At 34.2% G+C, this 15,389-nt stretch overlaps 1 protein-coding gene across 2 annotated transcripts in view; it reads right to left on the reverse strand.

Annotated features, from left to right (window-relative positions):
* The window catches only part of LOC150109892 (immunomodulatory peroxidase-like), an 88,383-nt gene that overhangs the window by 59,354 nt on the left and 13,640 nt on the right, over positions 1-15,389 (reverse strand). For both annotated transcript variants that reach the window (XM_090397214.1, XM_090397204.1), the window contains exon 2: positions 4,545-4,744. In XM_090397214.1, the coding sequence (XP_090253340.1) occupies positions 4,545-4,743 (199 nt within the window). In that variant the 5' untranslated portion in view covers position 4,744. The remainder of the gene's footprint in view (positions 1-4,544; positions 4,745-15,389) is intronic.

A 15,389-nucleotide genomic window follows, 5' to 3' on the forward strand; every position in this document is an offset into this window, starting at 1 on the left:
AGAGACAGATATTCAAAATTGGTCTCATAAAGTATAATTTATTCTCCACTGTCAAAATCGTTTTTTTCCTTTGGAAAATGGAGCATATACTTCATAACAAGTATAAACATATTTATGATAAGTATCCATGACCAATATTTGCTATAACTTCGATTTCTAAAAAAAACACTTAGAATAGCTGATTTCGAGATTAAAAATAACCCTAAGTAGAGACTGAGTAGCGCAGTTGAAAGAAAGCTATGATATGCATCATTCGGTTGCACATTCTAGTGTCGATTTGCTTCCCTTCATCATTGAGTAACTCTATAAGGACTTATCCAACTGATATTAACAGGAGTGTGCTTCCACCGACAGTGGAGAACCACCAGAGTCTACAATTAGCAGACAAAAATGTTGCATAAGAGTAGACAGAGTGGAACAGTACAGATGGAGGGTTAAATAGTGAAGACGGTGAATTGTGCACTGAAGTGTCGTATAAGGTATCCTTCAGCGATGAGTCCTGATGCTACAAGAACCTGCCATGTAATAATGATAATTAACTTATTTATTTGATTTAATATATAAATAAATTATTTAAAGTGATTAAATCATGGTAAGGAAATTAAAATCTGATACTCTATTGTAATAATAGTATCGACAGTTCTTTTACAGGATTCATATACTGGTTAATAAATATATTTATATTAACCGAGATTTTTGAGTATTTAAAAAGTAATAAAAATAAAAATATAATTAATAAAAAGTCATATTTGAAAAAGTAATCTTTAGTAAAAAAATATTTTCACAATAATAATGCAGATAAAACACACACTTTTTTTTTCAACTAATAATTCTAACATCAAAAATGAAGTAAGGATATGTAGAATACTTTTCATCGGATGTAAAGCAGAACCGAACACAACTATACAAATGTTTGGAAAATCTAGGGTATCAGATGGCAATGTTGTAGCCAATGAAGTTTTAACTGAGGCTCGGCATTGCCTTTATCCTGGGACCTTGAGTTTCGCTCTCCTAGGTTTCTTCCGAAATTTTGCCCCTGGTAAGGGGGGGCTTAGATTTCTGGTGGGGGGGTTGCTCTGGGAGAGCATTTTGAGTCTCCAGGGAGAATGTTCTCCGGCATGGCCCGGTGAGGGGCTGTGTCGGTGGATGCTTTTCCCTGGAATATGAGTGGTTCTGCTCGGTGGTGGGGGAGCCCGTCACTGAGTGGAGTCAATGCTGAGTTGGACGGTCTTTCGGCCACTATCGAGTGATCTAGGGATCGTCCTAATTTTTAGAGATGGCTTTACTTATTCAGTAACCATGCATTTGTATGGTTACTGAATAAGTTTAATATTGGATAATATTAAACTTAAATACTGAATAATATTTGAAAAGTCATCCCTTGGCACATCAGGAGGTCATCTGGATAAACGCCTAAATTTCAAGACACGCATAAATAGTGTCTCCACCAAAGCAAGTCAGACTATTGAACAGCTATTGAAGCTGTTCCAATTCGTTTTGAATAGGAACAGCTTCCTAAACATAAACGACAAAATTCTCCTCTACAAATCAGTGATGAGACCTCAGATAACTTACGCCTCACCAACTTGGGGACACACGTCTAAATAGAACATCCACAGATTACAAAGATCCAGAACAAATGCCTTAGAATGGCATTTAATGCCCCTTTGTTCATCAGAAACCTCGAGTTAGGCCATGAAGCCAACCTTCCATATATCAAGACCTACATGACAGGCATTGCAGAGGAATTCTTCACAATCACAGGTAATCACCCAAATCAACTAATTCGACAGGCAGCGGACTACAAACCCTCAGATCGTTTCAAATATAAAAAAACTAAATCCACAATCGCAAGAGAAAGCTAATACAGCTTACAATGCTCACAATGGGCGGGTAAATTATCCACAATAATCCCCTCATACACAAGCTAAAAACAGATGAAGGAATGAAGAGTCAAGGACTGGGTCCATCTCCCAAAGAAGTTTCAAGATATGTAGAATCATTATCTAGGCGAGTTTCCTGTTTTACGACCAGTTTATGCAATGTGTTGGCCATTCCTTTGCTTACAACAAAACAGGATTTTTTTTTTTTGCCATACCTATCACCTGTCAGCAATGGGAAGAGAATTTTGATCTTTATAATTAATGAATTAAAATACCATTTATGGAAGGTTAGAAAGAAACACGGATTTGAAAACCAGCAATATGGCATTCAAATGCTTTATAATATTGTATTGTGGAAATTTGTATTGTGGAAAATTGTATTGTGGAAATTCAGACAGACGATTTTTATATTTTGAAAAAAACATTCTAGGAGATATGAACTTTATGACTAGACGGTATAGACTACCCACATTATGCGATATTCATCAGGGGAGATAAAATTCTGTTTATTCTTACTATGAGAGGTTTTATAAATAGCTCCATTCTCATAATTCAATGTGGTCTTATAGTCAATTACAGGGATGACTGGAAAGCACTCCCAGGCAGAGGAGGTCAAGTGAAAGCAGTTAACTAAGATGGAGCTAACCACCTTGGTATCAGTCATCTTTGCGCTTTTAGTTTCAATTGGTCTTTTGGTTGTTCATCTACATGAGATTGGTGAAAAAGGAAAACTGATGGCCTTTGGCTATGATGATATAAAAAAGCTGAGGTATTTTCTCTATCTCTATTATGCTATCTATCTGTCTTTTCTTTCTCCTAATACTATCAGTCTCTTTTGCACTCGTATACTAACTAACTCTAGGCCTATGATGAGCAACCCTTTACTTTTTCACCTCCTATTTTGTACTTTTTTCCTTTTACATTGCATCGTATGACCTTCTGGTATATATATATATATATATATATATATATATATATATATATATATATATATATATATATATATATATATCTTCTGGTGTGCGAAATTGTGCTTTATTTCGCCCCCTCCCGTTTCTCCTTTTAGGGAACTGTCCTTCTTTTAAGTAGATTAACGACTGTTTTAGCAAGGCCTTCGTGACAATCAGCTTAACTGATAATGACCGAGGCTTCTTGTTTCCTACCCTTCAGCTATCGTATTCTACCTTTACCTCACGCCGTCTATGACTTTCTTTTAATTCTCAGCACTCGTTTTATAATATTGAAGCAAATAATAAGAGACTTGAACTCACATACAATTCCTTCACATACTGTATGTATGCACGAAACTGCATACATACAGTTTCTTGCAACGATGCAGATACTTTGCAGTAGGAGATAGACATATGGCAATATTTTAAATCGATTAGAATAAAATAACATTCGCATAAATGTTTTTCGCTTGGTTTTCAAGTAGATTATAATTGACAGTTTACTATATTTTTGTTTTAATCCTCAAGTGTAAGCAAACAAAATTTGGGCATGAAATTCCTTCACTACTAGACTGCTTATATACAGACACATCTTGACTGATTTAACATCAGCTGCTTTAGTACCCTACCCTTCCTTTTGGATATGAATATTGAAATGCATTATGGTCTTTTGGTATATGCTATGCATTATAGTTTATATTGCTGTGTTATGCATTGCATATGTATCCTACATTTTAACTTCAGTATCTTCCAGATCTGGTTTCCACTGATGACACTTCAAGAAAGGATCCTATACCGTATAGCAATATACATCTGAAAAGAATCGTGATTTGCATTATGGGATATTCTGTCAACAAATGTGAGGTCAACCTCTATATACAAGTAGTCTAGTCATTAAGATACTTCAGGCGCTCTTCAGTTTCCAGCCAACAGTCAACTACTTCACCAGCAGGAAGCTCATCAGCTAATTAGTGATCAGCAACATAGATTACGTAGATTCTGTCACTCTTGATCCACCGATCTTCTAGTCATCATCAGACTCTTTCGAAAATAGCATAGAAGCCTGCTTACCAACTTACCATCCTTTGGTCTAACCTCGACCTTTTTTTGGTCACAGGTTTCCTCTCTGGTTGTTTACTGCTAGTAAGATGGTTTCCGCTTCTCAGATATTCCTAGGAAAGGATATATCGATGTACCTTCCGCCTGTACATAAATGATCGTCAATCGCTGGCCTCAGATATTACTTTTACTTATGCCAGTAAATTTAATTTCTCTTTTTTATTTAACAAAACCTGTAGTGCATAGTCATTCGAAGCGTTGATATCTTCCATTTTATAACCAATAAATTCTGATCTTCGTATAATCCTTTAGTAAGGTGAATACAACCTTGAACTTCAGAGCTATTTAAATGCAGTCTTATTTTGTTCCTCGCAAGAAAAATCGCACTTTACTTCCTCTTACCTTTGATAATAGGTAACAGGAAGGTAAGAGATAATCTCTTCTTGTGCTGACTTACATCTCTAGTCTTTTCAGGCGTAAACACATCACATCCATAACTTCGTAAGCCTCCAAAAATGTTGCTTTCTATTATAATCAAATGAAAAGTAATACAGCTACTTGAAACTTGGCAAAAATATTAAACATATAATTTTTTTTTCTGTGAGTTTAGTTTTAAATATTTGTAGGTGATATATGTGTAATTGAGATTTACCTGCGACAGTGCTGAATCCTTGGGTTCTTCTTGACTGAACTGCAGCATTGGCAAGATCGAATGCTTGATTATATGCATTTTCATCAATAGTCGGTAGTGTCACCGTTTGCGTTGGAGGCCGTTGGCCTATAGGGACTGGATTGAAAACATCTTGTCCAGAGACAAATCCCACTACAACTAGCAAGATGAAAGAAATCATCCTAGACGAAAGAAAATGGTTACTTGTAAAGAAAGGGAATACTGAAGATTCTTTCTCGTAACTATATTACATGCTGGACAATTAAATTTATAGGTGCTTACCACGTATATAGTTACTACCAGGGTATTTTTGGACCCAAGTACTTACTGTAGAATCAAACTTCCGAGTGTTTTAATTTTTATTCGAACTCGACGAATCCGAATCCAAATTTTGCGTATGGTAACAATCGGAAAAAAAAAATCATTGATTGATTTTTAGTGCTTATACTTATGATTTACCTTTACTTATGCTCTCTGTATTACAATTTGAATAATATTACAGTCGATAAGTTGCATTAGTGTATCTTTATAGCTGTACAACATTTTTATTACTTGTCTTGCAGATAATATATATATATATATATATTTAAATTTTATTTAAAATAAAAATAAAAATATACAATTAAAATTTATTTAAAATATATAGTGAAAAAATATTATTAGAATATACAGGGTGTTCGGGATAAATTTGACAGTTTCGTAAGGAAAAAGAAAATCTTCTTTGTATCTATTAAATTTAATGAATTGACAAAAAAACATTACAGGCAGAGTTAATTACAATACTATCAACAAGATTTACTCAAAATAACCACCATTAGCATCGATCACAGCTTCAATTCTGCTTCGGAACCTCGAACAAGTTGATGCTACAGTCTCCCTGGGAAGGGCCGCAAAAACTGTTTTAATTTTATCCATTAACTGGGCTTTTGTATTACTGGAAGTGCGATTGGTGTCTTTTTCAACTGCGCCCCATACAAAATAATCCATGGGGTTAAGGTCTGGGGAGTTTGGAGGCCAAACATTTGGACTGGTGAAGTCGTAGAAATTTTCAGACAACCATTTTTGACTTTTCCCAGAGGTGTGGCAAGGGGCCGAATCCTGCTGCCATACATACGGCCTACCATTGGCTACCCTTGTTATCCAGGGCTTGACTACAGTTAGCAACTCCACGAACAAAGCCCGAATTCCAATGCCAGGGTTCTTCAACACCTGTTCCTGCAGATTTGCGAGGAATTCTGCTGTACGAACGCAATCAGATCGTCTGCTAGGGATCTTTCTTCTTGCTACATCCTCGTAGTCACCATTGCAAGTCTCTAGTTCATGCCTGATTGTTTTTACTGTATTCAGGGAGCATTGGGCAGCAGTCGTAATATCCTTATTTTGATGGCGGGCACGAATCATCATGATACAAGTTATTCTCTTCCATGATTCAGGTGGGTTCCAGCTATCCATCCTTTCTGACATCTTGTATATGAATGAAGAAGGGTCCAAACTTTTAAATGAAGAGAAGTGTGTGTTAATACATGTAACTTACGGAAAAATATAATTAATCATAAATATGTCAAATTTATCCCGAACACCCTGTATATATATATATATATATATATATATATATATATATATATTACAAAAAATAAATAAACTTAATATTTTACTATTTACTAGATGCAATATTGAATGTATACGAAGATAATGAAATAAAAATAAATTAAAAAATGTTCGAAAAATACCAAGGCGTAAGACAGGATGCCCTCTGTCTCCAACATTTTTCAATATTTATATTAATGAAATATGAATACAGAGGAACACCATATGCAATCCAGGTATAGAAATTTCCCGGAATAACAAAATAAATACGCTATTATTTTCGGATGATCAGATAATAATATCCGATAAAGAAGACAATTTACAAAGAGCAATATGATTTAAACATTCGAATAGTTTTGAATGAAAATATCCACAGATAAAACTAAAACAATGGCATTTTTTAACAAACTCCAGTTAGAAGTAAAATAGTTATTAATAATAAAATAATAGAACAGATAATTATTTTCAATTATTTTAGATGTGAAATATCATACGAAGTATGAAGGAGAAAAATACAAAATTAAAAACTCCAAAATTTTTTATAGAATATAGGCCTTACAAATACAATACTCAATCCAAATATTGTACAAAAAAGAAACGCGCTTAAAATATACAACACTTTAGCAGTGTCCACATTATTATATGACACTAAAATTTGGGCAATAAACAAACAAGATAAACAAGATAAAAACAATTGAAACGAGATTCATGAAAAGAACTGCAAAATACACATTATTAGACCAAAAAAGGGGACGAAGAGATTTTGAAAGAATTAAAAATAAAATCAGCAGAATAAAAACTAATTAATTACAACCCAAATTGGATAGAATGTAAACCGAATGGCCGACACTCGATAAACAAATACTAAAATAAATATAAGCCAATTGGAAAGAGAAGGCAGGGTAGACCTCAAAAAAGGATAATTGGATGGATAATGAGACCGAAACAGACCAATATGGTCTATATCCGTAATTAGCGTTATGATGATTATGATAAAGTAGGCTAAGTAGAGATTATTTGTTCTTTGAAACAAAATGAAAATAATCCAAAATGTATTTTTTTTCCAGATCTATATTATCATAAAAGTCAGTGGCATAGCTTTGGGGGGGGGGGGTCCGCTCCGGGCGGCACTTTGAACCTTTTAGAACTTTTGCAGTTAATTCTAACATACAGTCTCGAGAACTGAGTTCCAAATATTTTAATACTTCTGCAAATTTTCGTCACAATTGCTGTAAGTGTTGCTAGTTGTGAGAAGAGTTTTTCTAAATAAAATTGATTAAGAATTGCCTACATTACTATGTAATCGATTTTGTCAATGACATAAGATTTAGTTAACAGAAAAGCAAGAAAAATAACATTTTAGAATGTTGAAATTAAAGTTTTACTTCAAAAATAAACAAAGTGTTTTAATTTATTTCCCTATACGTCGTTTTTACTTTTTTGTAGTATTTTTGGCTCAAGGACCGCCCGGGAGGCAAAAGCTCTAGCTACACCACTGGAAAAAAGTGGCTGCCTTGTTTGTTTGTTTTTTTCTCTGTCATCTTTATTTGCATTTCAGTAATTTAATTCGTTGTTTATAAAGTTTGTGAACATCTTTCAAGTAAATGATTTGTAAATAAGCTTCATTATGGTCAAACTATTTTATATAAACTCTTTTGTTTTCTTTTTTTATACTATAAATAATAAACGAAATAAATCCGTTGATGCATTTCATTCCCCATAGTTATGGAGGTAAGGCTGTTTTAGCCTAATCTAATTTTTGGAGACTGAGAAGAAGTCAATCTCCACCCCAGCTAATCAGAGATATCCTGTACAAGACTATTACTAATTTAAACGGTATCCGTTGCAGAAAAGTGTCGCATCTCGTAGTCCGCAACATAATATACTCATCATCATCATCATGATGCTTGTCAAGGATTTAGGCTAGAGTGTCCTGTTCCAGCCTTAGAAGTCATCATTGAATCTCTTAAGAGGACGTCCTGTTTTTCTTTTCCCTAATGGTTTGTAATTTAAGACTTGTTTTGATAATCTTTTTGTTTTCATTCTTTCAACGTGTTCCGTCCATTTATGTTTATATTTTGTTAATTTTTTTAAAACTTTTTATAACATAATATATTATTGTGTGAAATTGTGTGGGTTCTGTGGTAGATTTTCTTGAGTTTACGCGATAAAACCCGAACCCATAGTCGCCTAATTCTGGAGTCGGTCGAAGAAAGGGTTAGAAAAGTTCTCATCAGCGTCGAACCAGACTCGAACTAAGAATGCCTTTCTTTGAGCGAACTAACGCCATGAATGCAAATGCCATTTCCATAGGATTATGCATACTTCCTTCCTAATCATTAGTGAATTTAGATTAAACTTGTTATGACAGGTGTAAACAGTTGATGTATTTTCTTACTAGTTTTAATGATCTCATAGTCTATACGATTGTTTCTTCTTCTCCTTTGTTAATCCAGTCTTCGTTCTAAAATTTTTGCGTGGTATTTAAATAAAATGTTTATTTATTTTTAATGAAGTGTGATTAAGTAAAATAGAATACAAATGATTTAGAACCATTTAACTAGTCAGCTGCCATGAAATCTTATGATTAATTTTGTGAAACGCTTGACACCATATACATTCCACTCCATATATTCGATCTTTATACTCTGAGCTGATTGATCTGCTTACATTTGATTTAATCAAAATCAAAATTTTGAAGTTCTATTTTGTTTCTATTGAAACTTGGCAACTTAAGCATAAAGAATAAATATGAACAGAAACACAAAATTACATTCAGCTGAATTTATCTGCAAACAGAGCACCTTTACATTTAAGTATTGCACTCAGTGCAGACAGACAATTAACATTTCACATCAACATTTTACAAGGAGATCTACACTTACCAAGTTTTTAGTGTGAGAAAACCGATAATTCATGGCAACAGCAATTTGTTAACAGTCAACTGACTTGAGTTATGCTCGAAATTTTAATTTGAATTTGAGAAAAAGGGAAATATTTAGTTGCATGCAAGCGTATTCGATTTCCCTTAGTCTTAGAATTTATTCTGTAGAAAGATAGCTTGTTAATCTCTGTTGTTGGTGAAAATTAATCCTTTCTAAACAAAGGATTATTTCAAAATATGCTTAGTTGCTTTATTTCTAACCTAAAAAAATTCATAATTTTCGAATAAACTTCTTGTTTTACGATGCGATATTATTGGTGATACGGGGGTTGGACAAAATAATGGAAGCACTTATTAAGCATACATTTTTTTTATATTAATATGGAATTGGACCACCTTTTCCCTTCTTTACAGCCTAATTTCTTCTTGGAATGGACTCAAACAAGTCTTGAATAGTTTTTGGTGAGAAATTATTCATTCATCTTGAAGATGTTCTTCAAGAAGAAGAACAAGTTGTTTTGGAGGTGAGAATATGTTTCTTATTCTAGTCTCCAAAACTGACAAGAGTGATTCAATAATGTTCAAATCTGATGATTGTTCCGGCCAGGAATGATGTTGAAGTTCACCTTCATACTCTACAGACCACTACTGTCAGTCCAACCTGTGAATGGAGCATTGTCGTCTTGGAAGAATGCACTGTTGTTAGGAAATAACATTTGAATCATGGAATGCACTTGATTGCCCAAATGTTCAAATAATCAATTGTAGTAATTCTGCCATGAAGAGTAATAATGGGACTAACAGAATACCACGACATTGCTGCCTAGACTATCAGAGAATTCCCCATGCTTACTGTTGGAACCACGCATTCCGGATTGTAGACTTCCTCGGATATTCTTCAAACGTAAACTCGGTTTGATGTAGGAAACAGCGTGACCGTCGACTCATATGGCCATATCACACATTTCCACTTTCTAATATCCAGGTTTGATTTTCAGTGATCGGAGATTTAGCAATTGCAGCTCTATCTTGAATATTGGATTTATGAAGCGCATGTCGGATAGTTGTTGTGGATGCTGACATAAGCTTAGAAACTGTCGATGTCGATACATCTAATCATGTGGCAATTTTTCATTGATGCTCCAGCTAAAATCGCACCAATTCTCTTTCAAAGTCGACGATTTTTTAACACCGATTATCACTTAGTACAGTCATTAATGCACTTGCATGAGTGTAAACAAAACAAGAACAATCAATGCTACAACCACAAGTTTTTTTCAATGTAGCCAACACAAACAAATTCTATTTCTAAACATCTTAGTGGTTCCATTATTTGGTCCAACCTCTGTACATTTCTTCCCCATATTAGTGTGCCACTAAGTCCTCAACACTTAAATAAGAATATCTGGTGCTTTTGTGGATGAGTCCTTATTGGGGGGGGGGATTAATTCTAAACGTATTGCTGTTTCAGAATTAATAGCGACGATTTTGTAAAATTTATGTAAGCATAAATAAAAAAATAGCAAATATAATGATCTAAAATTCTATTTCGTACAAGAGGATAGTAAAATAGACACTTGACCGATATGAAATATTAATGCTATTATGATGTCATTCATTATCAAAGCAATGGATCGTAGAGACATTCTTGTCGTAGGTACCACACAGTTTTAGATCTTGTGATTTCGAATAGTTTTTAAGTTTGCGATTTAACTAGTCCGTTTAAAACACGAACTGAGATGCTAGTAAATTTTATAGTGAAGTATAGAATACTAAACTGCATTAAAATCACTTGGTAGCACAACTGCCACAGCCTTGTCAGCAAAAGATTTTAATACAAACTATAGGAGCATGGGCAACGTTGCGTTACCAGAAAAGACTTCAACCTAAATGTTATGTTTTAAATCAATGTCTCGCAATCTTTCTCGAAGAGCGACCCCCTTTTATAATAGCCAAGTAACCTGCTACCCCTCGCCACGTTCGCATGAAAAGGTATTTTAATAGGGTAAAGAAAACACATTAAAAATAGATTTTATAGAACATAATTCTAACATAATATTTAATTAACCTAACATTTAATGCGATGGTTGTACTTGCATCTGGACAACCAGGTTCAAAATTCATAGTTGAATGTTAAAACCAACTTCATGTCATCCTTAACATTCAGTCTGTTTCTTGCCTTTGTTTTGATATGAAGAAGCGTTGAAAATCCATCTCGCAGAGATATGTAGAGGCAAATGAAAGTAAAACTCGAGAGGTAAGCTTCGTTACATTTGGATATGATTGATACATAGCACACTAGAAATGAGCCAGCAATTTTTCATAAAACAAATTAAGTGCCAAGGATTCGTTCCACAGATCCAAGAATTCATCCTATACTTCATCGGGAATTCTGTCTGTATTCAGGGAAGCAGAGAATGGGTTTTGCCACTGCAGCTTCTGCGAGCTCAGGTAAGTACCGCTGAAATTCCTTATCAAGGGATTCAAGGTGACAAGTAATCTCTTCCTCTACCCCCACAGTGCAGAGTTTTTCAAATATGGTAGTGTTTCCAAGATTTACTTTCCGATTCCAGTTTTGCAGCAACTGTTAAGAGAGCAACTCACCTTTATTCAACGGTCCATATTTGACAGTCTGTTATTCAAACATCGAGACACCGATTAAAAATTAATTCTAATATCGAATTTTGCATCATAGTGAACTTTTTTGTTTCCGGTTTACTTTTTGTAACAGGATTTTATTCTAATGATAACACTGTATTTGTATATTTTATTTTTAGGATCCGCCACGGTGGAAATTTGAAAAAATATTAGAGGCCCACCATAGCAAATAGTTAAAATATTATAAAATGTTTAATATGTACGAACACAGGCCTTTAATATATTTTAAGAAACCGCTGCGGCGGACTTTAAGTCACTTCCCCTTCATTATCAAAAATCAGTGTTACAACCACTAGTAGAATATTGCAATGTAGCCATATTGAAATAAATGTTGAAAACCTTCGTGGTGAAGTTTCCTATAAAAATAATTACATCTAAAAATAATTGCGACGACCCCTTCAGAAAACACTTTGAGACCCCCCTTCCAAGGGGGGGGTGTATCTCGGTTTCTAAATTATTCGTTTAACCTAGTGTGCTTATTCATGTTCTTAAATTTACGTTAGTTTCAAAAAATCCGTTGTCAGAGATAAAGGAAACGAAAATTCATTATATTTCATCAAGTAATAAATAACACTTGTATTTATTAATACATTTTAATATATTTTATCAATAAAATAATATTTTTACTTTATATTCAGATATTTTTGAGCAGAGGGCGCTATGCTAGAGTTGACGGGATTTGAAATTGATTAATTACTTAAGGTTTGTGTAATGATATTCAAATCGTTAATATATGCGTGCATGCCTCTGTACTACGCACAACACAAAACAATATGTCATTCAATGTTCACAACTTGTTTTACCTGTCTGAAAATCGTGATGCCAGTGAATTAAGAAAGACTAAGAATAAAATAAGACTTCCTATGATAACAATTGCTGTTGTTATCATAGGAAGCTTCTTTTTTGATACACGGAAGACAACTGCCGCAACGTGATGTCTGATCAACACGTGATACGAACAGAAACCAGCTTAGTAAATTACCGAATCTACTGAAAGGAAAATGGAACAGTGTTCTTAGAAGCCACTGGATGTCAATTTCAGTTTAACAGCAAGAACGTGCATAAATTACATATGGCTAGACAAGCTTTATGAGGTAATATATAAACATTATAATTACGTTATTTTTTGCTTAATATTTTTGGAGCAACGCTTTGTCAGTCATAATAATAATGAATCATTTAATAATTTAATCTAGTTCGGTGTAGTGGTTGAGACAGTTGTAGGTGTCCTCCCGCGATGAGACTTCGGACTCCTTGGAGGTGTCACGAATAATAATAATAATAATAATAATAATAATAATAAGAGTACAAAAATATAAGTAAAAAGGCATATATAAAATAAACACAACCTGATTTTGAGTTTAATATTGTACGAAAAAAAAAAGGAGAAATAAATAAATTAATAAACGCGTCCTAGTTCTAAGTCTCAAATCATATCCACGGATAATTAAACAACTTGACTAATTTAAATAAAATTTATATGTTTAGTTTTCCCTTCTTTGTCTGACATTTTTGGGAATTCTATGTTATCCGTGCATTATATTTTCTTTTTTTTTTTTTTTTTGCTGTTCTCCTGGTCAACTCCTAACCTTTGATGAATCCTAAATCTAACCAACCTTAAAATATTGTTCTCATATTTGAGGGGGCACACTCAAAACTTCCTTGATACAGAAAAGGACATAAGCATTTGGCACAGATTCCATAAATATTGCTTCCTGTATCAATCTCTCAATGTCTGGGAGGAATAACTATTTCCAGGCAATCGAGAAACTGATACACATGTTTACAGCTTTAAAGTCGTTTTTTTTCCCCTTCCTATCTCAGGAAAAGCATGCACTGTGATTAACAAATTTTCCGAACATGAGTTCAGTACGATCTGTCAAATGCGTTCATTCACGAGTTTATTCCAACTTCATGTTAATATTGAAAGGAAAAGCAACCTGTTGTTATTCTAAATAACAACAGGTTGTTATTTAGAATAATTCTTACTGCCTAATTTCTAAATAAAGTTCTAAATAACTTGAACTCCATCAGAAACATCCTTAAGGAAAGTATGATTCAAAGGTTTGTGTCCTTGAAAGTTGAGGAACTAGCTGAAAAGCGCAAGCAGAGATTTGAAATTCTGTTCTAAAATAAAATATCTATACAGTTCTTGTGTAGAATATTTCAATAATCGTATGAAAAAAAAAATCTTGGAAAACTTTTATCTTGGATGATTCACAATGAGGTATCGAATTGACATCGTGCCGAATTTGCTGTTCGATATCTGATGAATAAGGGAGTGCTGATTCACTTTAAGTGTTGACCCATTTAATAATATTAAGAAATACACTGAAAATTGTCACACCAGAAGTGGACTAAATATTTTTGAAACACTTCAAAACTTTGAGCGCCATTTCGAATTCTTAAAGATTGCATAATTCTTCGGTGATTCTAACGTACAGTTTTCTTACAAGCTCAGAGGATTAAACGAGAGAAAAGAATAACGTTAGTTGTGTCGTCTAAGATTCTGTTTATTTAATGCAATTTCAAAGAAGAAGCACATTGTAACCACTTTCACATCTTGAAGAGCAATAAATCATCATTGAAAGACATACAGTCTACAAGGAAGTATAAATGGGGCACGGGAACATGAAAACGAGGACAAGGGGAGTGGCGATTGACTGCAGTAATATCTGATACATTTCCATGTAAATAAGACAGTATCGAAATAATAACAATAAATAAATATAAATAAATCGTTTTTTGGTTTTCTAGACTTTTTTCATGTCTCTTTTGTTATAACCAAGATGTAATCATAAAAACAAACGAAATAAGAATATCGATTTATGGATTTAAGAGTCCGAACATTATACTATATACCATACAAATAAGACTGAATCTCTTCGGATTCTTATTTCCATGAATGTTTAAATTGAAAAATGCTACTACTCTCTGTTTTAAAAACTCATGAATAGTCTGCATGAGTTACTGGCATCTCCATTTTGTTCGCTTGGTTTTTACAGTGTGAACTGAAAATTATACACATGCCGGCAACTGAATTAGAAACTTTTATTTAATACCGTGTTGAACATCCTTTATCCCGAATTACATCACATATGTGATTTGGCACAGATTCCACAAGGTGTTGGATTGCATCTACGTCTACATCATACCAGGTGTTCGCCAGACCGTCCTTTAACTGGCTCAGATTTCACGGAAGAGGACTTTGCTACCAGATCTGCTTTTCTAATATGTCCCATAAAGCCTCCGTAGCTCAGTCGGTATAGACGAAGCCCTTTGATCGGAAATACGTAGGTTCGATTCCTGTCTATGACGTGAGGAACCGTTATCTGGTCTTTTTTTCAACTATAGGTAAGTTAGCAGGCCTCATACGAAGATAATGGGGTTTCTTACCCAGAAACTCGGGTTTTCGTCCCTCAGAACAGGCAAACCGGCCCCGTGAACATACGCGGGTTACAGTCATGTATACTTACGACAATATGTGGAAGAGATAGGGTTCTCAACACATGTCGTTACGCCCGTAGTTAACCATGAGTCACATCATGGTAGTCAACCTCCTAAATAGGAGACGACACGTGAATGGGAATATGTCCAACACGTTCTCAATGGGGGATCAGATTTTAGCTTTGCAGTGGAAGGGAAGATGGTGGAAGTCGCTGAAACACTGCTGAATAATTCTTGCGCAATGGATAGTA

Source organism: Typopeltis vanoorti, chromosome 1 (assembly GCF_054136105.1).
Source record: "Typopeltis vanoorti isolate ZY-2024b chromosome 1, IOZ_Tvanoo_1.0, whole genome shotgun sequence".
NCBI classification, from domain to species: domain Eukaryota; kingdom Metazoa; phylum Arthropoda; class Arachnida; order Uropygi; family Thelyphonidae; genus Typopeltis; species Typopeltis vanoorti.